General features: G+C 42.0%; 1 protein-coding gene across 2 annotated transcripts in view; it reads right to left on the reverse strand.

Moving 5' to 3' along the window:
* Positions 1 to 26,435, reverse strand: part of MPHOSPH9 (M-phase phosphoprotein 9) — a 146,121-nt gene that overhangs the window by 15,261 nt on the left and 104,425 nt on the right. Inside the window, exons 20-23 of one of the 2 annotated variants that reach the window (XM_030219563.1) lie at positions 19,563 to 19,733; positions 17,209 to 17,329; positions 7,792 to 7,886; positions 7,296 to 7,516 (exon numbers count right to left, since the gene is read on the reverse strand). In XM_030219563.1, coding sequence (XP_030075423.1) covers positions 7,296 to 7,516; positions 7,792 to 7,886; positions 17,209 to 17,329; positions 19,563 to 19,733 — 608 coding nt within the window. Of the gene's footprint in view, positions 1 to 7,295; positions 7,517 to 7,791; positions 7,887 to 17,208; positions 17,330 to 19,562; positions 19,734 to 26,435 lie in introns of those variants that run through there. The other variant, XM_030219564.1, reaches the window with a different exon arrangement.

Below are 26,435 nucleotides of genomic sequence, written 5' to 3' on the forward strand. Positions count from 1 at the left end.
AATCCTTGGTGTCCAGTGGAGACCCCCCCCCCCCCCCCCAGCCTGACCCCTCGCTCAGACCCCCTCCAGATTGAACGTCAAATGAAGCATGAGTGATGCCCACTCACTGCTACCTCCAGCATCTGCAAAATGACGTGCACCAGGTGGGGCCAGTCTGCAATATATGGGAATTTTGTTTTAGTCATTGCCCTAGACATTAGGGTTGGGAGGGAAGGATGCCATTAGACATCAGGGAATTTTGTTTTATTAAGTTGGAGGGGAGCGATTGGATCCGGTAGGGGGAGTGGTGCTGGTGCAGAAAGCATTTTTTGATCCGCATTTACACTTGAGATTAGAAATCCTTCGAGAGGTGCCATTCAGAATACTACTTCATCCTGCTGCAACAGACGCTGCAGCTCCAGTACAAGAACAACAATTGAATAATGAATACAAGGATTGACTCATATGATCATGGAAAACTCCTGATGCAGGTCCTGTGGGCCGAAACATAGCTGTGTCGAGTCCTATTCAACGATCAATAAATATTGAATTTTTATTTGGATTATCATCTGAAGCATCGTCCTTTTTATTATTATTTTTTGTCTTCTTCGCTGTTTTGTTTTTTTATCATATTCTTTGCGAAGACTTGTTTCTTCTGTTTTTTTGCATTGGTGCAGAAACCTAGCCACGTGTCAAGAGACCATATTTTTCTTTTGTGCACAGCTGCAGCATACTTGATGGCCTGATATGCATTCATTTGAATGTAATGTGTAGATATGTATGCTGTGCAAGGTAAACTCACGCTCAACCCCTTCCTGCATTGCTTGTGCACGTATACTAGAGAGTTGCACGGGGACAGAAATCTTACCCATCCCTGCTAGAATCTCACCCATCCCCACCGGAATCTTACCCATCCCCACCCGTCCCCGCAAGAATTTAACCCATCCCCGCAAGAATTTAATGGTACATAAAAGAAAATTCTGGTCAGCTCCCTCAGTCTCTCTCTGGATTTGAGCCACATCACTGTAGGCAAGGAAGGAATGGAAGCTGAAACTTAGAACACTCTGGTGTGCACATGTAAGATTTGTCTCTGATTTCTGGCACTGTGTGCTGAGAGGTCACCACATGCATGCGCTAGTAGGTCAGGTGACATCTGATGCTCTTGCCTGTGTCAGAGCTGAGGTCTGCGCATCAGCCCGGGAGCAAAGAGGATTAATTGTAACATAGTAAGTAACAGCAAATAAAGACCTGAACGGTCCATCCAGTCTGCCCAATAGTCACACTCATTATCAATTCATGATTAAATCAACGAGTGTGATATTATATACTTTCTTTCGTGTTTCTGGAACATAGACCATAGAAGTCTATCTAGCCCTATACTTATGTTCCAGCTGCTGGAGTTTTCGCTGAAGCTCACTCCAGTCTATTCGTCATCTCATTTGTGGGATACAGACCGTAAAAATCTGACCAGCACTGTCCTTATGTTCCAGCCACTGAAGTTGCTGTCTAAGCCCTTTCTAGCCCATCCTAAACCAGACTGCCATATATTAGACACAGACCCTACAAGTCTGCCTGGTATTGGCCCTAGTTAATCACAGCCAGAGTCGCTATCTAAGCGTCACTTGACACATCCACACACATGCAGCCATTTAAGGTTAGGATTTTTATAACTTCCATTTTCTAATTAAAGATACTCTGTGTTCATCCCAAACCTTTTTGAATTCCATCATCATTTGTGTCTCTACCACCTCCTTAACGGAAGACTTTCCACATTTGCGCTGTTAAAGCAAGGAGGAAGAGGAGGAGGAGGAGACAGCACTCAAAGTACTCGGTAGATGAGAGGCTGATGCACTGCAGCTTACACTTCCACAGGAACCCCGCAGAACTGCTTCCGTCCCCACTGGAACCCTGCAGAACTGCTTCCGTCCCCACGGGAACCCCGCAGGACCTGCTTCCGTCCCTGCGGGAATCCCGTTCCCGTGCAGCTCTCGAACGTATACCCTCATGGTTATCTATGTGGTTCTTGGCAACACGTGTGTGTATTTACAGCGGTTCATCGGCATCCATTATTGATATTTTTCTGTCACAGGAGGGACATCTACTACTACTACTTGACATTTCTAAAGCGCTACTAGGGTTACGCAGCGCTGTACAATTTAACATAAAAGGACAGTCCCTGCTCAAAGGAGCTTACAATCTAAAGGACAAATGTACAGTCAGTCAAATAGGGGCAGTCTAGATTTCCTGAAAGGTATAAAGGTTAGGTGCCGAAAGCAACATTGAAGAGGTGGGCTTTGAGCAAGGATTTGAAGATGGGTAGGGAGGGGGCTTGGCATAAGGGCTCAGGAAGTTGATTCCAAGCATAGGGTGAGGCGAGGCACAATGAGCGGAGCCTGGAGTTGGCGGTGGTGGAGATGGGTACTGAGAGGAGGGATTTGCCCTGTGAGCGGAGGTTACGGGCGGGAACGTAAGGGGAAATGAGGGTAGAAAGGTAATGAGGGGCTGCAGACTGAGTGCATTTGTAGGTAAGAAGGAGAAGCTTGAAAAGAAAACATCTTAAAAAGAAAACTTAAGCCTAACTGAAAGGTACTGTGGATGAAAATAAAATGACATTAACCATTGCTGGCAACAATTATATCTACAGAGGCTCAAAAATCCCTTTAGAACTCTGAGTTTTAGGAGCCGTACTGACTGCTTTGCTCCGTGGATCTTGTCGGGTGATTGTGACCTGGATGGGCCACTGTCATAGACAGGGTGCTGGGCTAGATGGACCTTTGTTCTGTCCCAGTGTGGCGATGCTTATGTCTTATGCAATGAAATCACCACCTCTGTGGCTGTAGGATCCTTGCTGACCACAAAGAAAAGGGAAATGAAAATTAAAGAAATTCATAAAGTGAATCAGGATGCTATGCCACCTCTGTCTGCGATTTTTGCAAATGATTTTCTAGATAAATCGAGGAACAGGCTAATATTTGACAGGAGGAACTTACTAATAAAATAATAAACTTGCTCCTTAGAGAAAAAGGCAAGTGGGAAAATCCAACAACCGATGGTATTGTGCTGGATTAAGAATGATAAAGCATCAATTGAGGCATGTGGAAAGGTCTCAGCATAAATGTCATTTAGAACTATGACTACAATGTCGCAAATCACAAAAATACTATCATAAATAGGTTGTTAGTGAAAAAGGTTTATTTTTCTAAAACCATAAATAGTGATAATAGATCTCATCAACTGTTTTTCTCTTTTTATGAATTTACTTGGATTAATTTACCTTTGCCCTCAGGTGCTCCAACAGTCAAAAGTATTGAATCTGAGAAATCCTTTTCAGATAAAGCCAGACTGTTCTATTTCTAATGTGGATTTATCTTTACATTCAGGTAGCCTTCCAACTTCACAAATGACCAACTTAGAAACTTGCTCTCTTACTACCTCATCTAAAATTGTATCCTATGTGAAACGTTCTAGTAATGTTTTGGATTCCATCCTTGGCTTAAGATGCCTCAACATGGGTTGCTCCCATTATTGATACATATGATTAACTTGTCTCAAGGAGGAGGTGTTACCTAAGCAATAGAAGCACTCAATCATCAGACCAATTTTTTTTTTTTTGTTACATTTGTACCCCGCGCTTTCCCACTCATGGCAGGCTCAATGCGGCTTACATGGGCCAATGGAGGGTTAAGTGACTTGCCCAGAGTCACACCAATGTGGCCGCACAGGCTTCTGCTTCTGTGAGTCTGACGTCCTGCACGTACGTGCAGGACGTCAGACTCACAGAAACAGAAGCCTGCGCAGCCTTCTACATGGAATGTTGCTAGTGGAATAGCAACATTCCATGTAGAATCTCCAATAGTATCTATTTTATTTTTGTTACATTTGTACCCCGCGCTTTCCCACTCATGGCAGGCTCACTGCGGCTTACATGGGGCAATGGAGGATTAAGTGACTTGCCCAGAGTCACAAGGAGCTGCCTGTGCCTGAAGTGGGAATTGAACTCAGTTCCTCAGGACCAAAGTCCACCACCCTAACCACTAGGCCACTCCTCCACTGTTGCTACTATTTGAGATTCTACATGGATCACCAATGTGGCCGCGCAGGCTTCTGCTTCTGTGAGTCTGACGTCCTGCACGTATGTGCAGGACGTCAGACTCACAGAAACAGAAGCCTGCACAGCATGGAATGTTGCTAGTAGAATAGCAACATTCCATGTAGAATCTCCAATAGTAGCAACATTCCATGTAGAATCTCCAATAGTAGCAACATTCCATGTAGAATCTCCAATAGTATCTATTTTATTTTTGTTACATTTGTACCCCGCGCTTTCCCACTCATGGCAGGCTCAATGCGGCTTACATGGGGCAATGGAGGGTTAAGTGACTTGCCCAGAGTCACAAGGAGCTGCCTGTGCCTGAAGTGGGAATCCAACTCAGTTCCTCAGTTCTCCAGGACCAAAGTCCACCACCCTAACCACTAGGCCACTCCTCCACTGTTGCTACTATTTGAGATTCTACATGGATCACCAATGTGGCCGCGCAGGCTTCTGCTTCTGTGAGTCTGACGTCCTGCACCTACGTGCAGGACCTCAGACTCACAGAAACAGAAGCCTGCGCAGCCTTCTACATGGAATGTTGCTAGTGGAACAGCAACATTCCATGTAGAATCTCCAATAGTAGCAACATTCCATGTAGAATCTCCAATAGTATCTATTTTATTTTTGTTACATTTGTACCCCGCGCTTTCCCACTCATGGCAGGCTCAATGCGGCTTACATGGGGCAATGGAGGGTTAAGTGACTTGCCCAGAGTCACAAGGAGCTGCCTGTGCCTGAAGTGGGAATCCAACTCAGTTCCTCAGTTCTCCAGGACCAAAGTCCACCACCCTAACCACTAGGCCACTCCTCCACTGTTGCTACTATTTGAGATTCTACATGGAATGTTGCTATTAGCAACATTCCATGTAGAAGTCGGCCCTTGCAGATCACCAATGTGGCCGCGCAGGCTTCTGCTTCTGTGAGTCTGACGTCCTGCACGTATGTGCAGGACGTCAGACTCACAGAAACAGAAGCCTGCACAGCATGGAATGTTGCTAGTAGAATAGCAACATTCCATGTAGAATCTCCAATAGTAGCAACATTCCATGTAGAATCTCCAATAGTAGCAACATTCCATGTAGAATCTCCAATAGTATCTATTTTATTTTTGTTACATTTGTACCCCGCGCTTTCCCACTCATGGCAGGCTCAATGCGGCTTACATGGGGCAATGGAGGGTTAAGTGACTTGCCCAGAGTCACAAGGAGCTGCCTGTGCCTGAAGTGGGAATCCAACTCAGTTCCTCAGTTCTCCAGGACCAAAGTCCACCACCCTAACCACTAGGCCACTCCTCCACTGTTGCTACTATTTGAGATTCTACATGGATCAACAATGTGGCCGCGCAGGCTTCTGCTTCTGTGAGTCTGACGTCCTGCACGTACATGCAGGACGTCAGACTCACAGAAACAGAAGCCTGCACAGCCTTCTACATGGAATGTTGCTAGTGGACTAGCAATATTCCATGTAGAATCTCCAATAGTAGCAACATTCCATGTAGAATCTCCAATAGTATCTATTTTATTTTTGTTACATTTCTACCCCGCGCTTTCCTACTCATGGCAGGCTCAATGCGGCTTACATGGGGCAATGGAGGGTTAAGTGACTTGCCCAGAGTCACAAGGAGCTGCCTGTGCCTGAAGTGGGAATTGAACTCAGTTCCTCAGGACCAAAGTCCACCACCCTAACCACTAGGCCACTCCTCCACTCCTTTTTTTTTGATTTTGAAATCAAACTTAGAAAAACCTCTGTAGTGCAGAACTACAGACCTATCTCAAATTTATTCTTCTTCACCAAAGTTCCTGAACTAGTTGTACTTAGACAACCGAACAATTTTATAAATAGAAAGATTACATTGCATCCTTATCAATCAGGTTTTACCAGCAGGCATAGTTGTTAATGAACTTTATGAACTGTTAAGACAATGGATTTGTGGACTTGTAGTCTCACTAGATCCAGCAGATCACAAATTGCTTTACTGATCATCTGCAATCAATTGGAATTGTAGGCACTGCACTAAAATGGTTCACTAGCTTCCTGTCTAAGAGATCATATACAGTTGGTTTGAATAATACATTCTCTAAGAAATATCACTTGATTTGTGGAATACCACAGGGATTTGTGTTATCCCCTATTTTTTGAATGTTTTCATTAGCCCTCTATTACTCTAATACAAAGTTTTGGGTTCAGTGTTTATTGCTATGCAGACCTTGCTAGAATTTCACCAGAAACTGGTTTGAATATGGATAAAAACCACAGTATTTTGGATCTCAGAGAATGATAGACCAACACTGAATCCCATTCTGTTCAGTAAAAGTGTGATACCTGTAGACAGTTTTAAATATTTAGGAATCATTACTGATCATAAACTTAGTTTTAAAAACCATATTTCAGCAGGGTTAAAAGAAAGGATTTTATACTTTTGAGGCTAATTTGTTCTTACATATTTGATGATTCGACATTACATACATTAATAAATGCACTTATATCTTACTTGGATTATGGTAGCATTGTGTATGCTGGTTTAAGAAAATGGCAAACTAAAACGATTGCAAACTTTACAGAACTCGCCAAATGGAATTGCTAGGAAAAGCACAAAAGTTGACCATGTTGCCCCGCTTTTTAGATCCTACTATTGGCTACTTGTAAGCTATCATGTAACATTTAAAATCTTGAGCATTGCCCATAAAGCATATTATGAACAATCTCCTTCATATTTACGTTCTATGACCATCCCTTATGTCCCACCTCGAGCACTTAGATCGCTTCAGGACCTCAGGATGGTTATAGCTCATTTCTCAAGGGCCTTTCTGGAGGTTACTTGGAAGAGAGGCTTTTTTGGTTGGCATCCTCACTGTGGAGTAATTTCCCTAGAAGAATTAGGTCGTAATCTAATCCTAAAGGATTTAGGACTTTGCTAAAGGCCCATCTATTTAACCAGACTTTTGATGTGCACTGGGAAGGGGCAGGGAAGATTTACTAGTCATGTTGGTTTATGCCGCCTGAATAATACCTGATCTTTTAAAAAAAAATGTTGATGTATGGTAACTTTGTGAATATTGAGATAGGTCTTTACTTTACTTTTATGAAGTTCTTTTCTATTTTTGGTTTTAAGAACCACTTTGTTCTGTTTCAGTGGTATATCAAATTCTAAATAAACAAACTGATTTATAGGGAACTGAAACTGTCCACAGGCTGCAAAGAACAACTGATCTCAGATTTTTACCTGTTGTTTTTCCTGTATGAGTTCATCAAACACCTTCTCTGTTTCAGCCAATGTTTTCAATCTTGTTCTGTAGCTGAACTCCATCTCATAAGGGGTTAATGATACAGGACCATACTGGTCATATGTAGATGCTGCACTGTGGTTCTCCAAGGCAGGCCCATCGACTGTACTTTCAGTTTTCATTCCAAGAGGTGCAGTTTCAGAGACAATAAGGTGGTTATCTATTATCAAGTGGAGGAGATGAAGAACCACTGACTTTTCATACTGCTTTGTCATTTTAAAAAACGCATGACTTAATGCTTCTTCCTAGCATGCCATACTATATGTTTCTAAACAAGAAACCTGTGCAGTCTTGAAAGCTCACATATCATGCCATATTTCAGTTATTCTGACATCAGTCTAATGAAAGATAGAGCCACAAATAATCTAATTTTCTACTGGATCAAAATGGCTACTGAAGTCTGCACTACAGAATGAATCACTTAGCATACATTACCTCCAGTATCAAGCGAGAGAAACTGAAGTCTCTTTCTAGGGCTGTGGCCTTGAGACACAGGTGAAGTCTTCAGATCATCCAAAAGTACATCAAATCTAAGGAACACCATAAGTGAAACAGAGACATGAACAACTTGGTTGAAAAATGCACAAATTATGTAGGAGCATAAGATGTGCCGTGCTGGCAGCATTCTGTCTCAGTAATGAGGATCCCAAAGAGTAAACAAATTCCTCATTCATATCCCAAGTCTATATGGCCACTAATGGTTTATAGACTTTTCCTCCAAGAACTCTAAATCCTTTTTAAACCTGCCTTGACCACATCTATTAGCAGAGGGAGTTCTGAGAAAAGAGACCTCACTGGGTAAAAGAATATTACTTCGCTGGGAGATTTGGTGACAAAGCTTAAGAGAGAAGAAAATTTGTAGTATTACTGAAAAAAATCAGTTTTAATTGCATTAAACGAAACAAACATTAGTTAGTATCTTGTTTAAATAGTCTAACAATGCTTTCCCTTAGTTTCAAATTAATAGTGAGTGGTAAAAAAAAATAATTAAAAAGTTAGTATTGGATACTTATTATGTCTACACTATTTTGCCTTAGTCTTCTTTCCCACCCATCCTCCTCACCTAACCCAGGCACATCTCTTAACTTATAGTCAATTATCTCAATTAAGAGGACAGATGGGAAATTTGTCACCCCAAGGTATTTTCATCAGCAAGTTATTTGCCCTAAACAATTTATTTTCAGTTTGGTGAGAGGCAAACACTAAATAAAAGCATAAAATCTACCAAATAATCTTAAGGCCCTTTATATTAGTTTAGTATCCCCTCCTTTTGAGCAAGTGTAACTAACTAAACAACTCACCAAAACCAAGATGCAGACTGCAGTCCAGCAGCAAGATGGGTGCTATTTGGTCTTTTGCATTGAATGTCACATGTATGATTATCTCCCAGTTGTCGAGAGGTCATATGTGTGCACTGTGTGCGCAAAGAGCTCCTGACTCTCTGAAAATGAGTCCAATCTCTTAAGGCTGGAGGAGCTAAGAAAGAGAGAGAGCCATATAGAGGAGACCTATAAAGGCATAGTAGATAAGTCCCACCTCCAGTTCAGCAGCCCCTTTGCTACTTTGGAGGGGGAAGCTCACCTAAAAAGAGATAATCACCTCGGTAAAGCAGGAAGCAATCCTGTGGCCAAAACCTGCCCTCCAGGGGATGCAATATCCTTTCATACCAAGGATGCGGTTTCCCGAGAACTGGGCTGAGAAACCTTGTTCTACAGTCATGTAAACGCTCACAGTGTCAGAGCTGTGCCGTAGCCCACTCAACGGCAGCCTTTATTAGAGGAGATCTGCAGGGCTGCAAGTGGACTTCAGTCCACACATTCACATTTCACTATTGCCTAGAGCAGGACTCCCGACATGACAGCCCTTCAGAATTTATTTGAGGTCTAGAATAGAGAGCTGCACAATTTGGGGTCTAGAACAGACAGCTGCACAGGAATGGGGATTGCAGGATTCCCGTGGGTATGGAAGAAAGGTATGGAAGAAGTTGCCATGCGATTCCCGCAGGGATGGAAGAAGCTGTGTGGGATTTCTGCTGGAGCATAGTCAAAATCTCTAGTCACTACACTCCAGAATGAGGCTTGGAATGCACTTAGGCAATTGGAGCACCAGACTGATGCTTGGAATGCCCAGAGAGGCAGCTGGAACACCAGCCTGAGGCTTCTGTTCCATTGGTTAAATGGTGAATACCATCCAAAAACCTACAGGAAGCTGTTGGGGTTGGGAAGAAACAGAGAACTATGAGCAAGTAAATAATAGTGTTGACTTCCAAGGATATGGGTGGGGATGGAGGAGATTAATTGTGGGGATGGATGGGGCTGAAATGGATCTGAGTGGCTATAGATGGGGATGGGTAGAATTTTCATCCCTGAGCAACTCTCTAGTCTAGAATCCAACTGTACTACTACTAATTTCTATAGCGCTACTAGATGTACACAGTGCTGTACAGATTATATGCGGGTGCTTTTCTTTGTCACTAGAGGGCTCACAATCAAGATTTTGTACCTGGGCAATGGAGGGTTAAGTGACTTGCCCAAGGTCTCAAGGAGCTGAAGTGGGAATTGCCAGGATCAAAGCCAGTTGCATTAACTATTAGGCTACTCCTCCACTCAGCCTGGAACAGAAACAAATGGGCCTTGGGGGGAGCTGTTTATTAAAACAGAATTTAAAAAACATCATACACAAAATAAAAAGTTGTATCTTTTAACTGTTTCCACCTCAGACCTTGCTTATTGCAGACCCTGAGCATATTCCCCTTTTCAAAGCAGCCTGGTAACTAGGGATTGCCATCAATAAGAATATTACCATCCTGCTTGTCCTCGGAGAAAACAAAGTCACTCACCTGTAGCAGATGTTCTCCAAGGTCAGCAGCATGAATATTCTTAATGCCCCACCCATTTCCCCTTGGAACTGAATTCTATAAGCTACTGTACTAGATTAAGCTTGTCCCATGTAATGATGGCAGATGGGAAGAGAAGTATGCATGGTAGGCAACTTGGAAGAATGCTGGGGAGCGCTTGCCATGCCAGTCAAATGATATCACCTATCAGTAAGAATATTCATCCTACTGTTCTTGGAGAACAACTGCTAAAGTTAAGTCTGGAAAAAGGTTTCCAGTCTCAGATGAGAAGGCAAATTATTCCAAAGTGTTGGGCCAACCACATTAAAAATGGAACTGTGGATAGTATCCAATCTCATGTCTGAAAAAAGGGCACAACAAGATGGTTTTGATGAGGACCTAGGCTCCCCTGATGAACAGTGGTAAACTTGTATAATGTATTTTATGAACAAAAATCAAGATAATGCCTTTGAATATTCTTAACAGACTGCCCCCAATGTTGGGCGGCCCCATGGATGGGTTATCTGGTTAGCAGCAATATTCAGTCTATGAACTGGATAATTCTCCAGATAAAGTTAGGACAGCAAAAAGGTTGCCCTAACTATATCTGGTTAGGCACTTAGCTGAAAATGAGCAAAACAAAAGCTGTTATGCACAATACCATCTTCTAAAGATGAAGGCCTGTGAATACAGATGGCTCTTCACTGCAGCACTTCTTTAATGAAAAAGTTCATAAAATATCAATGATAGTTTGCACTCCTAAAAAAAAAAAAAATTAAAAAATAAGGGTAATGTATCATTTACTTCAGAAACTTCCAGTTATTCCACATATATAATAGCCTCAAATAACATTCTTTAAAAAAATGTAGCTATTGATCAGCTTCCCACTATTCCAGAACCTGTGGAATAGCTGTGTCCATCAACCAGCAGGTGGAGATAGAGAACTGAAAACTGAGCAGAGACATATTTCTTAGCATCCATCCAGCTCTTCAGTATTTTCTATCTTCAACAGGTGGATGGACACACTTTTCAGCCTCTGGTTCTGAGTAATTTGCTCCTGGTCAAGGAGCGGCTAGGGTTCTTCAGCTTAGAGAAAAGATGGCTGAGGGGCGATATGATAGAGGTCTATAAAAAGTGAGTGGAGTGGAACGAGTAGAGGTGAATCGCTTGTCTACTCTTTCCAAAAATACTAGGACTAGGGGCCACGCAATGAAGCTACAAAGTAGTAAATTTAAAACAAATCAGAGAAAATACTTCTTCACTCAACATGTAATTAAACTCTGGAATTCGATGCCAGAGAATGTGGTACAAGCAGCTAGCTTAGTGGGGTTTAAAAAAGGTTTGGATAACTTCTTAAAAGAAAAATCCATAAGCCATTATTAAGATGGACTTGGGGAAAATCCACTGCTTATTTCTAGGACAAGCAGCATAAAATGTATTGTACTGTTTTGGGATCTTGCGAGGTACTTGTAACCTGGACTGCCCACTGTTGGAAACAGGATGCTGGGCTTGATGGACCTTCGGTCTGTCCCAGTATAGCAACACATATGTACTAATTCAGTTATGCATGCATTCTTGTATTCCAGTGTTATCCAAAAACAAGTTTTGGTTCAAAGTGACTTACAATTTACATTTTGGTGAAATTACAATTTTGGTGAGATTACAACAGTTGTTTTACAATTTTGTTGTGGAGAGGGTTTCAATTGATTCTGTAGTTGCCTATAGAATCTAGAAGATGTAGGTTTGAAGAGGTAGGGTGATAGTTCACGTAGTTATTTTGGGAATTTTGGTCTATTTTAAAGGTGGGACAACGATAGTTTGTGTAGTTAGTTGTCAGGTTTTTGAAGAGGTGGCTTGAGGAGGTAGGACGACAATAGTTTATGGTGTTAAATACAGAATTTTTTTGAAGAGGAGGTTTTCATTTCTTATGAAGGTTTGCGGGTGGTTTTAATCTGCAGAGTTATATCTGAAGGTCTTCAGTTCCCTGTCACTGGTGCCCAGTGAATTTACTTTTTCCCTCCCTTCACCTCTCCCCCGTTTCCTGTGGAGCTCTCCTGTTCCAGCACAACAACCTTAAAAAGAAAGGAAAAGGAAAGAGGTTTACTGGCAAGCATGGGACAGAGTATCAGTCCTGATTTTCTCATATCCAGGGTAAGACATGGAGACTGAGTTGGTGGTGGGGAGGATAAGCAGCTGGTAGTGGCAAGTCCAACTAAACTCTGACTCAGAACCACTTGGAGGGCTGCAAGTTCTACTTGGTACAGGTGAAGGATCCTGACTCATTGCTTGGGGCTGCACGTGCCAGTCGGGGTGAATGACAACTCCTGCAGAGGCAGTTAAGCGGTTTGCCTACTATGGGACCCACCAATTGGCATCAGTGTGTGCAAGTCGGGCACCAGTGAGGCACAGCCTCTGTCTGATCACACACACAGCACAGCTGCCATTTTATAGCCCCAGGGCCTGAAAGAGCATTCAGCTGTATAAGGATCTTTGTTTTCTCCGGAATTTACATTGCTCTTGCACTGGGCCTAGTCACTGAAGCAGGGATAGTCAGAGTTGCTGCAAGGTGCTTCAGTTTCTTGCCCCGCTGTCCCTGGGCTCCTAAGAGAGCTCATTTAGACTTCCAGGAGTGGGCAGATAAGGCTATCTCTGCTTCTCCCTCCTTATCTAATGTGGCCTTGGTCTATTTAGAGAAACCATTGTTGAAGAAGCTATTAGAGGAGGGAGAGCTCCCTCCTGAGGAGGGGGATGATCCAAAAGTACTAAGACTGTTTCATAAAGAGGAGCTCAGTATTCTTATTTCTGAGGCACTAGTGGTGCTTTCCATTGAAAACCTTCTGTTTCGGTGTCAGGAGTTCCTTTTTTGTCAATCATGAGGGGGCTTAGAGGTCCTTCTAAGGCCTTCCAGATGCATCCAGACATTCAGAACCTGATTACTGCATAAGCCATAGTGGTAGCCAGAGGACAAGCCTAAAGGTTCTGGTCGTCCACCTTCAGGGGGCTCTCGGATTTTGAGACAGGAGACAGTATCAGCTTGGTCATCAGCAATATGGTCAGAAGTCCTGCTTTCAGGCACACCAATCTTCCTTTCGTGTAGGCAGGAAGTCCTCCTCTCAGTCAGCTAGAACGCCCAATGTCTCCAGAGCTTTGCAATGATGTAAAGCTGGTCCAGTTTCTCGTCCTTGTCTTCAGGAGTTTTGAGAGAAGTGGGACAAAATCACTTCAGACTAGTAGGTTCCTGATATTCTTACAAAAGGTTACAACTTGGGGTTCTCCCACTCGGTCGCTCCTCTGTTCTTGCAGTCTCCTTGTCGAAAGGAAACCAAAGTGGTTGAGGTTCAGGCCACTGTAGATTCCTGGCATTGTTCCAGTTCCTCAGGCCAAATGGGGACAAAGCAGATAAACCATCTACTTCACTGTCCCAAAGAAGGAAGGCACCTTTTGTCCAGTCTTAGATCTCGGTCTAAACTTCTGCCTTCGAGTGTCCCACTTTTGCATAGACACACGAAGAGCAGTCATAACCTCAGTTCAAGCAAGAGAATTTCTCACCATCCTCAACCTCAAAGAGGTGCATATACCCATACGGCCACCGCATCAGAGGTTTCCATGTTTTGTGGTGCTGGGCTGTCACATCCAGTTCAGGGCTTTGCCCTTTGGTCTCACAATGGCTTCAAGAACATTAACCAACATTATGGTAATGGTGGCGGCCTTCGTTTGGCACAAAGGAATCAGCGTTCACCCATATCTCAACAACTGGCTCATTTGTGCGCCATCCTATTCAGACAGTATGGCAGCAATGGACAAACTTGTCAGTCTTCTGCAGCTGTTGGGTTGGGTGATCAATTTCGAGAAGAGCAAACTAACTGCACAGCAGACACTGGAGTATCTGAGCTTTCTATTCGAAACAGCACGTGAGAGGATCAACAGATTCATCTTCTCCTCAGTCAAGGACAGTCCAGTGTCTGGGACTACATCCAGGTCTTGGGGTCATTGACAGCAGCACTGAAAGTAGTGCCTTAGGCAAGGACTCATATGCAGCTATTACAGGAATCTTTTCTCAGTCACTGGTCTCCGGTGTCATAAAAGTACAATCTTCATCTTCCTTGGATGCTGGTTGCCAGACGGAGTATGCAGTGGTTGTTGTCATCCAGGAATTTGACTGTTGGAGCTCCCTTTCTAATAACACAATGGGAGGTGGTGACAACAGGCATCAGCAAGTTGGTATGGGGAGCTCATTACAAGTTCCATCTGACACAGGGCACCTGGATAAACAGGATTCTCAGTGGTCAATAAATCGCTTGGAGCTTAGGGCAGCGTGTAATGCCTTATGAACCTTGCTCCCTTTCATGTGAGGGCTCTGGTTCGAGTTTTCTCAGACAATGCCACGGTGGTGGCTTATATCAACAAGCAAGGCGGGACCCGCAGCCGTTCCATGGCAGTGGAGATGGCCTTCCTCATCATTTGGGCAGAGAAAAAAATCTTCTCTGCTTGTCGGCAGCTCTCATTGCTGGGTCCTTGAATGGGAATGTGGACTTTCTCACAGCTGGCAGTTCTTGGACCCAGGAGAATGGGAACTATCCAACTAGGGGTTTCAGCTAATAATGGATCAATGGGGGGTTCTCTGCTTCTGGACTTGATGATGACAACAAGGAATGCCAAAGTGCCAAAGTTTTTCACCCATTAGAAAGAACCAGCCTCAATGGGATCAACGCCCTACTACAGCCCTGGCTGGAGACACATCTACTGTATGACTTCCCTCCTTAGCTCATGGTAGGCTGCATGTTGAAAGGGATCACATTGCAACAGGACCGAATAATTCTCATAGCTGTGGAGGCCATTGTACGCAGACATGATTCAACTGCTAGATGGGGGTCCCTCTCTGTCTTACATAGGTACACAGCCTACTGAAGCAAGGTCCAGTGCTCATGGAGGATCCATGCCCCTTTGGTCTTAAGGCTTGGCCATTGGAAGGGCTCGGTTGAGACAAAAAGGTTATTCTGATTCAGTCATTGCTACCTTGCTTCAGGTTCGGAAATGCTCTACAACCATGGAGTATGCGAGGGTGTGGAAGACATTTGAGGGCTGATATCCTAGTGTGGACATTCTTCCTTCTCTACTCAGATTGCACACACCTTAGCATTTCTCAAGGAAGGTCTTCAGAAAGGATTGGCGTTGGTTCTCTAAAAGTTCAGGTTGCGGCTTTGGGGCTTCAGGGGCAGACTACAGAAGACGTCTCTTGAGGCTCACCCGGATATTATTTGATTCTTGTGGAGAGCAGGCTGCTTGCGGGCTCCCTTTTGTATCCTATGTCCAGAGTAGAACCTTAATTTAGTCCTTCAGGGTCGCAACCACAGAAGGCCTCCTTGAAAGATCTTATGCTAAAGACACCTTTCTAGGTGGCTATTGCATCGGCATGTAGAGTTTCAGAGCTTCAGGCTCTCTCATCAGGATCCATTCTTCACTTTTCAGAGGCAGGGGGATCTCCATTGCGCACGATTCCTTTGTTTCTTCTGAAAGTGGTATCAGCATTTTATCTCAACCCATCTATGGAGTTCCATCTATTCGCAGAGAGGATGAAGAGGTTCAGTATTCTTCCTTGAAGCTTCTCGATGTAAGTAGAGTCCTCATTAGATAACTGGAAGTCACGAATGAGGTTTGCAAAACAGACAGACTATTTGTGCTTTCTGGTAAACAGAGGCTTGGCTTTATGGCTTCCAAGGCCACAATTGCTAGATGGCTGAAGGAGACTATTGCGTCAGCTATTTGCTAGAAGGAAAGCAGGCTCCTCAGGCCTTGCAGGCTCATTCTACAAGGCATACAGCGACATCCGGGGCAGAAACTAACTTTCTCCGGCAGATATTTGTAAGGTGGCAACGTGGTCAACAGTGCGTAATATGTTAAGCAGTATATCAAAATTTTAAACAAACATTAAATACCTTTGCCAAGCACTACAGGGTGAACATTGCAGTGCACTCGGAAGCCAGTTTTGAGGCTTTGGCCCTCAGGGCAGAGGCAGCACCAGGATCCCACCCACTCTAGGGATCGCTTTTGAACATCCCACAGGTTCTGGAATAGTGGGAAGCTATATAATTGAAGGAGAAATTAGGTAGGTCTTACCTTATTTTTCCATTAGGCCTTCTTTCTATTCCAGAGACTTTCCTGAGGTTTCTGAGCAGTTTAGTCAGTGCAAAGTAATGGGTCAATTAATGACTTTCACCTTGCTTGGTGTTTTCTGCATATCTCTTGTTCTCTACAAGTTGTCCAGAGATGAGACAGATCCACACGTTTGCTTGTCTGGTTAGTGTTAGGTTAGCGAGTTGTTTAAAGCTGTTGTGTTTATTCTGAGTTTATCCTTACTGCTTGTCCATGTAAGTACTGAGGAGCTGGACTGGATGCCAAGACAGAGATGTTCCTGCTCAGTTTTCAGCTCTGTATCTCCACCTTCTCATTGATGGACACAACTATCCCACAGTTCTGGAATAGTGGGAAGGATTAATGGAAAGAAAATTATCAGGTAAAATCTAATTTCTCCTTAAAGAACTGCCTCTACTTAAGAACCAGGATGTGGCTTCACCAATAGGGTGTAAGGTTTTGTGCAGTCATCCTTATCATAATATTGGAAATACTATCAGCACGGGTCAGGTTTTCCTATATTATGGTGGATATTCTCTACAGTGAGTCATGTGTATATTAGAGCTGTACCGGATAGCATATTTTACTATTCAGCCGATATGAATTATGAAAAATATTATTTGGTCGAATACGAATAACAAGCACTGAGGTTGAGCTTTAACATAAACAATAAAAGAAGCAATGTTAAATCAAAGATCACGTGTTTATTTCAATAGGATTTAGAACAGTAGGGCACCTGATTATTCATTTTTGAATTTAAATTACTATGCGGCCGAATACAAATAATGTATTCGGGGCCAAATTGAATACCAATATTCGGTACAGCCCTAGTGTATATATAACAAAAATACAAATTACTATCAAAGAAAGAACAGCATGTATACCTCGTCACAGAGCTCTCTTCCTTGCTAAGTACCTGGTTAAAGCCAGGAGAGAAATTTTCTTTTGGAGATCGCTTCGGACTGTGTTTCATCGAGATTGGTGCCAACATAATCTCTCGCTTTGCTACAAACGAAAAACAAAGCTTCATTTTTTGTCAAGATTTTTTTTGCAATGCACATTACTTTTTCACAATGCACAAACACCATACTTGTTATCCAGTCAACAAATAAAATGCCTCTAAGATCTGTCATAATGAGATACTTTCCACCATTAATTTATGTCTTAATGACCCGTTAAGAAGTGCTTTTTTCACAACTAGCTCATGCTATATTAGCATTGGTCCTATTTTATGTAATGAGACCTAGTTACAAATAACGAGGATTAACTGTAAAATAACACATCTTAATGGTAGCCTTCCCCTTAGTGGCAAAGAATTCCTTTATTTGACAGATATTTTTTTAAATTTTAAATATTGTTCCCTATCACAGAGGTTAAATTTGGCAAATTATAGAATAATTTTAGGTACAGCTAGGTCTCAGAAAATCTAGGTAATGTTCAAACAAATGAAGCACCACACTGCAATAATTTAACATCTCCCACAGAACACAGCAAATTTCTGATTTAATCTTGACCTCTGGATTAAGTAATTCTTCATAAAATAATATGCACCCCCAAGTCATTATAGGAACAATTTTCAAAAATCCCTATGGATTCTGTACCAATTCTCACAGGGAATGCAAATAAAACATGCAGAGTTTTTAGAATGGAAAACTACAGTACATGCGTTGTTGCCTCCAATTTATCTGCCTCTTGTTCACAGGTAAAATTATGTGTATTATTGATCAACACATATACTGAAAACAGGATAAGCAATTTTCAGATTTTCTATTTACCCAGATATGTTCACAGTCCTAAAAGATGAGCAATTATTTACCTGGCAATTTCCTTTCCTTGAGTCCTGCCAGACCAGCCCAGATGTGGGGAATGTACCCAAGCTTTCTTTCAACCAGGTGAGACCCAGATAAATTTGCAAGACACCCGCCCCAAGACTGCATCCTGTTTTGTCTGAATACAATGCTGCTTCATGAAAGAATGTAAGGATACCCTGCAAATCACCTGACAAATAGGTGACATTTCATCCAGGAAGCTTCTGCTCTAAAGGAGTGTGATCTCAGACTTACAAGCTCTTGAAGGCTCCAAGTACCATAGGCCATTATTGATGGCCTCTTTCAGCCACTGTGTTATTGTAGACATAGATGCTAGCAGCCCTTCAACTTAGACGAAAAGAGGGTGAGAAAGTGTAGCTATATCACAGTGCTGCATATAGCGAATCCCCTTTACACGTAGGCAACCTCACTTTTGACATGCAAGAATAAAGCAGTCATACTTGCTGATGGCCTCAAAACTGAAAAGTGCTTCCATGATTGGAAATAAGTAGTAGTAGAAGTATGAATTGATTTTGTCAAGGCAATAGCTGAAAGGCATCTGCCATCACAGTGTAGCAAGTGTCATATGTGTGGAGTCACGACGATTCTTTTGTGCCTACTGCAGAGGTTTTATGTGTGACTTTGCAAAAGGACAACACTGGCCAAAGCAGCCATGTGTCTAAGAAATATAAGAATTTTGCAGGCCACGGTAAATGAATGATAGATGTGTGCCGACTCACTGCTGTGATGGTTTGGGGAAGAATGCCCTGCCTTGATGAGACACAAGGGCTTCCCAAATGGTGGGTCATGACCTCAAATGAGGTTGAAAAACCTGCATTTGGGATCATGTGCTTTCTGTGGTCACAATAATGGGGTTGTAACCACACAGAGTTTGATAAGTGTTGCTCTAGGAACAAACATGGATTTTTCTCTATTGATGAGGAATCCCATAGTCAGCAGCATTTGCATGAAAATTTGTAGCGACTGCTGATCTGCTTGTGGTGAGTGAGTCTCAATATTAGCCAGCAGGTGTAAATGTCCATGGCTTCATTTTAGTGGAAATATATGCAGTTTTTCTGGGGCAATTCTATAAAGATGCATAGGTAACTATATGCCTTTAAAGGTAGAGGCATGCTTGCCTTATAGGGAAATTATTGATTAGACACTGAATCCTGATCCATCTTCCCCAAATGAAAATAAAAATTAAATATTAACAAGAGATATTGGCTACATCTGTTGTACCCCAATGCTGTAACTGATTTTGTAACTATCCATTCTTTTAAGGAATAATTACAAAACAAGTTATTTAACATACCAAATGTCTTGCCTTACATTCAAACACACTAACTTTTCATGGAACTAAGGCACAAATCCTCTAACTTATTTAGAAAGTCAACATCACTATGTTACATATAAATCCTTATCCTTACTTGGTGTTGCAGTTGCGGTAGTCCTCCTACCAGATGGTGGAAGGGATGATGATCTTTGACTACTAGGGGAATTAAATCTTTTAAGCTTTTGTTGATCTCTGCGTTTCTCTGAGACCTCAGAAGAGCTGCAAACTGAGTTAACAAACCCAATTTGGCGACGATTTAATAATTCTGTACAAATAAAAAAATGCTTTAAAATCAATATACTTGAATTATTTAATGACATTTTAGCTTTAACCCTTGACATAGCCTCATTATACACCGATATTCCACAGGAGGCAGTGGTACAGGTTGCAAATACATCCCTTAGCTCATATTCAGTCTCTGAGCAGTGAGTTTCTTTATCAGTAAAACATGCTTCACCTCAATGGAAAAATTATTTTATGCTCCAAGATTGGTTTTATGCTCAAATGAAAAGGTACAGCTATGGGGGGCACAATGGCCTCTTCCAGTGCATGCTTGTTATATAAATTGGCCCTCAAAAGTGGCCACATACATCAATCTGAGCATATGCAATGGATAATATCATAAAAATGGATCATTGATACAAGAAAAAGAGAGGCAATGAGTGGCTGCAGCAAAAGTCGAACTCAGAAAAACGAGCAGCACATTAGCAACCAGCAGCCATAGATAAAAGCAGCTTTTATTTAATAAGCAATCTTTGTATAATAGTATAAATCACAATATCTAGTGGTTCAGATGTTAAAAGTTACACCCATTATTCAGAATATATAATACCTGCACTATGGGAAAATTAATAATGTTCCTAGAGAACGGATCACACCTAAAAACATGAAGACAGACATAAAAACATATATATAAGAGAAAGGAAGGAAAGTGAAGGCCTGGGAGCAATGTGAGACGGAATGAAAGTTTGGCAAGGTGAGCGGGCTATAAATGAACCTGGATTAGACTGAGTGAAGGAGAATCCTGGTGTCAGGGGGAAGCAGATTGTTGGGATCATCCCTAGAGAGGGAGAAGAAAAAGACTGTACATGCCAGAATCCTCTGATGCTAACCCACTCTACTCTGGCCTCCCATATGGCTAACATTTTGAATTTCAGTCTGTTGCTGATCACGTGTGGTGCTACCTGGACTTTTATTTGTGGTTTGTCTAAGAAGGCCTGGAAACTACAGATTCAGAGAACCATAAAACAAACTATTTCATTCTCTCAGGACTAACTTGGAATGAGTGAGTCAGTGTGTGTATATATAACAAAATACATATTACTGTAAAAGAAACAACAGCATGCATACCTTCTTACAGAACTCTCTTCCTTGATAAGTACCCGGTTAAAGCCAGAAGAGAAATTTTCTTGTGGAGATTCTTTGAACCATTCATGGTTTGGGGAAGACAAATTATTTCACATTGACAAACTCCCTCCCAAGCAGCAGCAGATTGAACACAAATTCTACAAAGTCAGTGAATGCATAATTAACTTGAGTTGGAGCAATGATGCATGTAGACCCGCATCCTATTAGGTGTTTCATTAGTATTATGCTGATATTGTATCATGTCCGTTATTTGAATGCTCTTCCATACTGACTATTATGGCATCATTTGTATTGTACTAACATTTATCATGTTTATGTTATATGATTGTTCTACAGTGCAGGTAAATGTGTATATTTCTAATACTGTATCATGTTAGTTCTACTATTAGGTTTCAATCTGACATTTCCAAGTTTACCTCATTGATTGTATTTATGCTTATATTTGGTCATTATGCTTTTAACAAAATTGTAAGTTTTAGGTTAAATTGTATCTGCTTTATACTACACCTTGGGTGAATCTCTTCATAGAGACGGTTAAATAAATCCCAATAAATAAATAACTAGAAGCCTTTAGGTACAAGAACATAAAATATAAAATTATATCCAAAATCATAACAAAAGGAAAAATAAAATCAAAGATGGAACCAAAAAGTAGTATCAAGTGCAGTAAAAAAAAAAAAGATGAAAAAGATGAAGCTACAAAGCACCACACGATTATAAAACAGTTTGTCTTAATATGAACCACTGTTTCAAAGGTTGCCTACAGAGAGCTCCCCGAGCTCAATGTGTACTGTTAGAGAAGGATTTCATCTCTTTCTCTCTCTCTTATAGAGCCTAACCAAACCAATGATCTTCAGTTTCTGCCAAAACTGAATTCACAACCGAAACTGGATGCTCAATTTCAGCAGAAACCAAAACCATAAATGAAACTGCCCCCACCCCAATCTTTCCCCCACACCCAACCAAAAAAAGTTCCCCTACCGAGCCCACCACCCCAGCAGCAGCCTACCTGCTGGTGGTCTAGTAGCCTCTTCAAGGGTAGAAATGAGCCCCATTCATTCCTGTCCCCGAAGCAATGGCTGCCAAGACTGCCATGGGAGGTTCCAGCAGCCATTTTGCAATTGGAAGCAGCACAAGGAGGAGGCGAGTCTCCTGTCTGTGATGTTCCAATTGCAAAACGGTTGCCAGGACCTCCCCCCATGGCTGTCTCAGCAGCCACTGCATCTAAAGCAAGGGGCAGGAATGAATGGAGTTCATTCCTGCCCCCGAAGAGGCCACTAGACCACCAGTGTTTGTAGACCCCAGGGAGAGTCTATGGGTGGGATGGGGGGGGGGGGGGGGGGAGTGAGGTTTCAGCTGAAAATGCACAGGTTCAATTTTCAGTGCTAAATCCAAAACCAACATTTGGTCAGCTCTAATACAATAGCAATAAACCAAACAGTTTGTTAGAACCACCTAGTGCTGACCCTCACATAGAGGGATCCCTAAAACAGTCCACTCAATAAAAATCTATAATTAAAATTAGAAATCTAAAACTGAAAGGATCATTTGGTACTGACCTCACCAGAAAACTAATCACTGCATTTCCAGAAAAATTACTTCAACAGCTTGAAAGGACTACGTAGTGCTACTTATCACACAGAGAGAAGAAACATAACAAAGCATGCCAATAGGAGTAAACATGCTCAGTTTTGCCAATCCCAGGGGACAAAAAGGACAGTCAAACAAATCCAGTTTAAAAACAAAAATCGCAATTATACAGAGCAGTACATGAAAATTTGCATATTACAAAAATGAAAGTAAAAATGGGGAAGCAAATCTGACAATAAAAAGGATAAAGTGTTTACCGTCACAAAGTCACCAAATTCAATCATTTTAAATTCAATCATTTTGCATAGAAATTATCAAAGCTTTTCTCCTTTAAAAAACAGCAAAAATGCACCAAAATGGTAGTATGATTTCACATGGGGTCAAGTTTCTAAAATGATAAAAAGGGAAATGGAAATGCGACTTGATATACCGCCTTTCTGTGGTATTTTGCAACTACATTCAAAGCGGTTTACATATATTCAGGTACTTATTTTGTACCTGGGGCAATGGAGGGTTAAGTGACTTGCCCACAGTCACAAGGAGCTGCAGTGGGAATTGAACCCAGTTCCCCAGGATCAAAGTCTACTGCACTAACCACTAGGCTACTCCTCCACTCCAAAAAAATGTTTTGGGGTTTTTTTTTTTTTTTTTTAGAAGGCCCTTTTTTAAAGCTTTTTATTTTCTGCAAAACTGCACATATTTACTTTGTAACTGGCATGCTTTGCTCTTTTTCTACTCTGAGACCAGCCCTACATGGTTCTATCAAGCTGTTGGAGTAATTCTTCTGGAGATGCAGTGATTGGTTCTCTGGTGAAGTCAGTAAAAATGACCCTTTTAATTAAAGATTTCTAATGTTAACTTTAATTATAGATTTTTTTTTTTTTTTTTTACTGAGTGGACAGTTTTGGGGATCCTACCATGTGAGGCCAGCACTAAGTGGGTTCTAACAATCTGTTTGTTTTCCTTGATATAGAACACTGTATAATATTGAGGTCAGCACCAGATTATCCTTTTAATTATAGGTTTTTACTGTACCTGCTACTGTATACATAATATTTATGTGACCTATTTACATGCAGTTCTTTTCTAATGGGCTCTGGGAGCTCTCTGTAGGTAGCCTTTGGAACAATTAGAGATTAATAAGGTAAACTGTTTTATAATCACATGGTATTCTATAGCTTCACCCTTTTCATCATCATCTTTTTACTGTACTTGATACTACTTTTTGGTTCCATCTTTTGATTTCATATTTCATTTTGATATTATTTTACAAGTACGTCCTGGTACCGTTTATTATATCCCTATTCATGTCTTTAGGTGTGATCTATCCCTAAGAGGATTATTAATTTGCCCCGATGCATATATGTCAAAAACATATCGGGTATAATTTTTAACATCTGAACCATTGATCACTGTGATCTATACCATTATATAAAGGTTGTTTTTTTGAATAAAAGTTGCTTATTGTTTGTAGTTTATTATGGTTGTGGTATTAAAAGTTGCTTTTATCTATGGTTACTAGTTGCTACTGTGCTATTTTCTCTAAATAGTTCACTGATAATTTGGTATTTGGGTTGCATCAGTTGAGCAATTCTCCTTTTATGTTCTACAATTAAATACGTGTGATTCTAGCTTGCACTTCACCTTTACTTTTAGTTCTGACGCTATTACAATTGTGGATATTACTATTTGATCATCTTGTTGTGGATTTGTGATCTAAAACTACAAGGAAAGGAACTGATCGTCATAATTTGTTAATTATTCATGTTTCCATTCTAGGTCCCTGAGAATATTCCAGTACAGCTATATATATATATATATTTTTTTTTTTTTTTTTTTTTTACATTTTAAGAGATAAGAACATAAGAATAGCCATACTGGATCAGACCAATGGTCCATCTAGCTCAGCATCATGCTTCCAACTGTGGCCAATCCAGGTCACAAATACCTGGCAGAAACCCAAATCGTAGCAACATTCCATGCTACCAATTCGAGGGCAAGCAGTGATTTCCCCATGTCTATCTCAATAGCAGATTATGGACTTTTCCTCCAGGAACTTGTCCAAACCTATTTTAAACCCAGATATGCTAACCGCTGTCACTACATCCTCTGGCAAAGAGTTCCAGAGCTTAACTATTCATTGAGTGAAAAAATTGTTTTGAAAGTATTTCCATGTAACCTCACTGAGTGTCCCCTAGTTTTTGTACTTTTTGAAAGTGCTCTAACACTCATGAATATAAACAAGCAGCTAATATAAGGTTGCATTTTAGATACAGATATTGCTCCCTAGTGTTGTACTACAGAAGGCAAATAACTACGGCTTATATGCATCAGGAGGCTCCTTTTTGTTACCATGTCATTTACTTGATCAATAAATTAATATACCGTATTTTTTGGACTATAAGACGCACCGGACCATAAGACACACCTAGGTTTTAGAGGAGGAAAATAGGAAAAAAAATTTTGAAGCAAAAAGTGTGGCGGAGATCTGCTGGAGGACCACAGGTTGTGCAACACTCTTGTATGGGGACAGCAGTTTTGCACAACCTGTGTAGATATGCAGTGGAATTTGTCCTCCCCTGCCATCCATGTCCAACAATTCTCCTCTCTCCCCTGCCCTCCCCTCCATGTCCAGCGATTCGTTCAAACCCCCGCCCACCTGCCCACCCGCCTGCCTGTCCGCCCTCAGCTCCCCGACTTTCCGTTTATGCAACTGTGCTCCCTGCCTTGAAATCTTTAATTTACATACTCGAAGTCGCGGCGAACCAGCAGTAAAAGCAGCGGGCCCGCTCGCCTCCTTGTTGCTTCCCTTCCCTCTCAGCGCGTCCCACCCTCACGGAAAGGAAGCTACATCAGAGGAAGGCGGGACATGCTGAGAGGGGAGGGAAGCGACAAGAAGGCGAGCCTGCCTGCTGATTTTACTGCTGGTTCACCGCAACTTCGGGTAAATTAAAGATTTCAAAACAGGGAGCACGGATGCACGAACGGAAGGGAGCGGGCAGGTGAGCCGGACCTCACAAAAAAAAGCACTGGGTGGAGTTGAGGCGCGCCGCACAGGGCCCCTTTGAGCGCGAGGCCCTATGCAGTCGCAATGCTCGCCTTGGCCTAAGACCGGCCTTGGCCGGGGCCACAGCGAGCAGGTACGCTACATTCGGACTATAAGACGCACCCATATTTTCCACCCAAATTTTGGGGAGGGGGGGGGGGAGTGTGTCTTATAGTCTGAAAAATACGGTAACTTATATACTAACCATATTCTGTACAGGCCATGTTAAAATTATTATTTAAAAAATAGCCAAGTCCTTCAAATTCATTCAGATTTTCAAATGATGCCACCACATTTTACCTACTGGAGGGGTGAAGTCTGAAGCAGAATCTTCCATGGGAACGGGGTTCAAGGGGCAAAGGGGAAGCCATTCCTGCGGGGTTCCCGTGGGGCCGGAAGCCGTTCCTGCAGGGTTCCTGTGGGGACGGAAGTCGTTCCTGCGGGGTTCCTGTGGAAGTGTACGCTTAGATGGCGACTCCAGCTGCGATGAACTAGGGTCAATACCGGGTAGACTTGTATGGTCTGTGTCTTATATATGGCAATCTGGTTTAGGATGGGCTGGAAAGGCCTTAGTCAGCAACTTTAATGGCTGCAACATGAGGACAGTGCTGGACAGACTTTTACGGTCTGTTTCACGAAAATAAGAAGACAAATAGGCTGGAGTGGGCTTCGACGACAACTCCAGTAGTTGGAACATAAGGATAGGGCCGGGCGGACTTCTATGGTCCTTGTTCCAGTCAAGAAAATCTACCTTCTATACCTACCCACCCAACTCTCTTCTTTTTACCCTTACTTAATCTTTGTATATCACTAATTGTACCTGCTGTCCTGGAATGACAATGTCATAACAGAACTCTGTAAACCACATTGAGCCTGCAAATAGGTGGGAAAATGTGGGATACAAATACAATAAATAATAATAATTGATAATGAGCGTGACTGTTGGACAGACTGGACGGTTCA

This window comes from Microcaecilia unicolor, chromosome 11, assembly GCF_901765095.1.
Source record: "Microcaecilia unicolor chromosome 11, aMicUni1.1, whole genome shotgun sequence".
In the NCBI taxonomy this organism is placed as follows: domain Eukaryota; kingdom Metazoa; phylum Chordata; class Amphibia; order Gymnophiona; family Siphonopidae; genus Microcaecilia; species Microcaecilia unicolor.